Genomic DNA, 1,472 nt, shown 5'->3' on the forward strand with positions numbered 1-1,472 from the left:
CGCCGGCGCCTCGCGCGCCAGCGCGTCGCCAGCCGCGCGCGCCAGTGGCTGCGAGAGCGCGGAGGCGAGCGAGGGCGCGACGGCGGCGGCGGCGCCGGCGAGGGCCGCGCGCGCTTGCTCGCGCACGGCGTCCTGCGCAGCCTTCGTGACACCCGCCAGCAGCGCCGCGTTGGCCTGTGGGCAGAGGCGGCGTCCCGTTCAGGGGGCGAGGAGAGGTTTGTGTATTATGGCATGCGATTGTGGCAGCCGTCAGGCGCGTACTTGGATGTATGCATGACGAGGGGTGAGGGGCCAGCACGCGCGAGGCAGCAGCAGACTCGCAAGCACCAAGCAAATGACGTCGATATTCTGGCAGCCGTCCCACGTGGCGCGAGGTGTTCAGGCACAGCGACTGGTCGCCGCAAGACTTTCACATACACTCTGCTGGCAAGAGCCAGCTGCAGCAACATTGCCGCCGAAACAAGCCCTGAACCTGGCCTGATGATCTCACCTGGGTGATCTGCTGAGTCAGCGCCTTCTCCAGGTCCTTGGCCCGCCGCCGCTCGTCCTCCGCTCGCTTGTTGAGCGCCTTGACCACCGCCGCCTCCACGCGCGCCGCGACCGCCGCCTCGGACGCGCGAAGGCCGTCCGCAACCTCGGACCGTAGCTGCGACGCCAGCGACTGCTGGGAAGACACCAGCCGGTCCAGCTGCCGCCTGAGGTGCGCCACCTCAGCGGCGTTTGCCGCCGCAGCTGCCGCGGCCGCGTCGCCGGGTGCCGCCGCCTGCACCAGCTGCTGAGGGGGGATCTCCCCCTCCTCCAACTCCTCGCCCGTCGCGGCGCCGTGAGGCGCGGCGCCCGCCGCCGCCGGCACCACCGCCGCTGCGGCCGCTGCCGCGGCCGCCGCCGCGGGGGCGTCGTTCGCGGGCAGCGGCGTCACCGCCACTGTGGGCGCGACCGCCGGCTGCAGCTCCCCTGGCAGCGCCGCCGCCGCGGCCGCCTGGAGCGAGGACTCGCGGGAGATGCCGCCCGAGCCGCCCTTGTCGGCGTGCGCCTTGGCCGAGAGGGTCGTCGGCAGCGGCGGCATGCCCGCCGGCGACGCGAGGCTGCCGGGGTGCTGCTTTGGCGGCTGCTGCTTGGGTTCTGGGGCCACGGCGGGGGCGGGCGCGGGCGGCGCCGCCGCCGGCTCTTTCTCCTGCTGCCGCTCGTCCTGCGGTAGCAACGCCGCTGCGCTTGCAGCCGCCTGCTGCTGCTGCTGCTGCTTCGCCTGCGCGAGGGATGTTGGCGGCGGCGGCGGCGACGGCTCGTTCTTTGGCGTCCCCGGCTGCGCCTGCGCCTCCTTTGCAGGTGCTGCTGCTGCTGCTGCTGCTGCTGCTGCGGCGGCGGCGGCGTTTGACTGCTCCTTATGCAGCAAGCGCATCGGCGACGGCAGCAGCACAGCCGCCGGCACCGGCGAGGCGTCACCGGCCGCCTTGGCGCCCCCGCCCTCCGCC

The 1,472-nt window shown here is 73.9% G+C and overlaps 1 protein-coding gene across 1 annotated transcript in view; it reads right to left on the reverse strand.

Moving 5' to 3' along the window:
* Window positions 1–224: 224 nt before the first annotated feature.
* The window catches only part of MNEG_14329 (hypothetical protein), a gene marked incomplete at both ends in the record, with an annotated part of 3,700 nt that continues 2,452 nt past the window's right edge, over window positions 225–1,472 (reverse strand). The window contains 2 exons of the mRNA XM_014037198.1: window positions 225–260; window positions 491–1,246. Of these exons, the coding sequence (XP_013892652.1) occupies window positions 225–260; window positions 491–1,246 (792 nt within the window). The remainder of the gene's footprint in view (window positions 261–490; window positions 1,247–1,472) is intronic.

Source organism: Monoraphidium neglectum (genome assembly GCF_000611645.1).
Source record: "Monoraphidium neglectum strain SAG 48.87 unplaced genomic scaffold scaffold04408, whole genome shotgun sequence".
In the NCBI taxonomy this organism is placed as follows: domain Eukaryota; kingdom Viridiplantae; phylum Chlorophyta; class Chlorophyceae; order Sphaeropleales; family Selenastraceae; genus Monoraphidium; species Monoraphidium neglectum.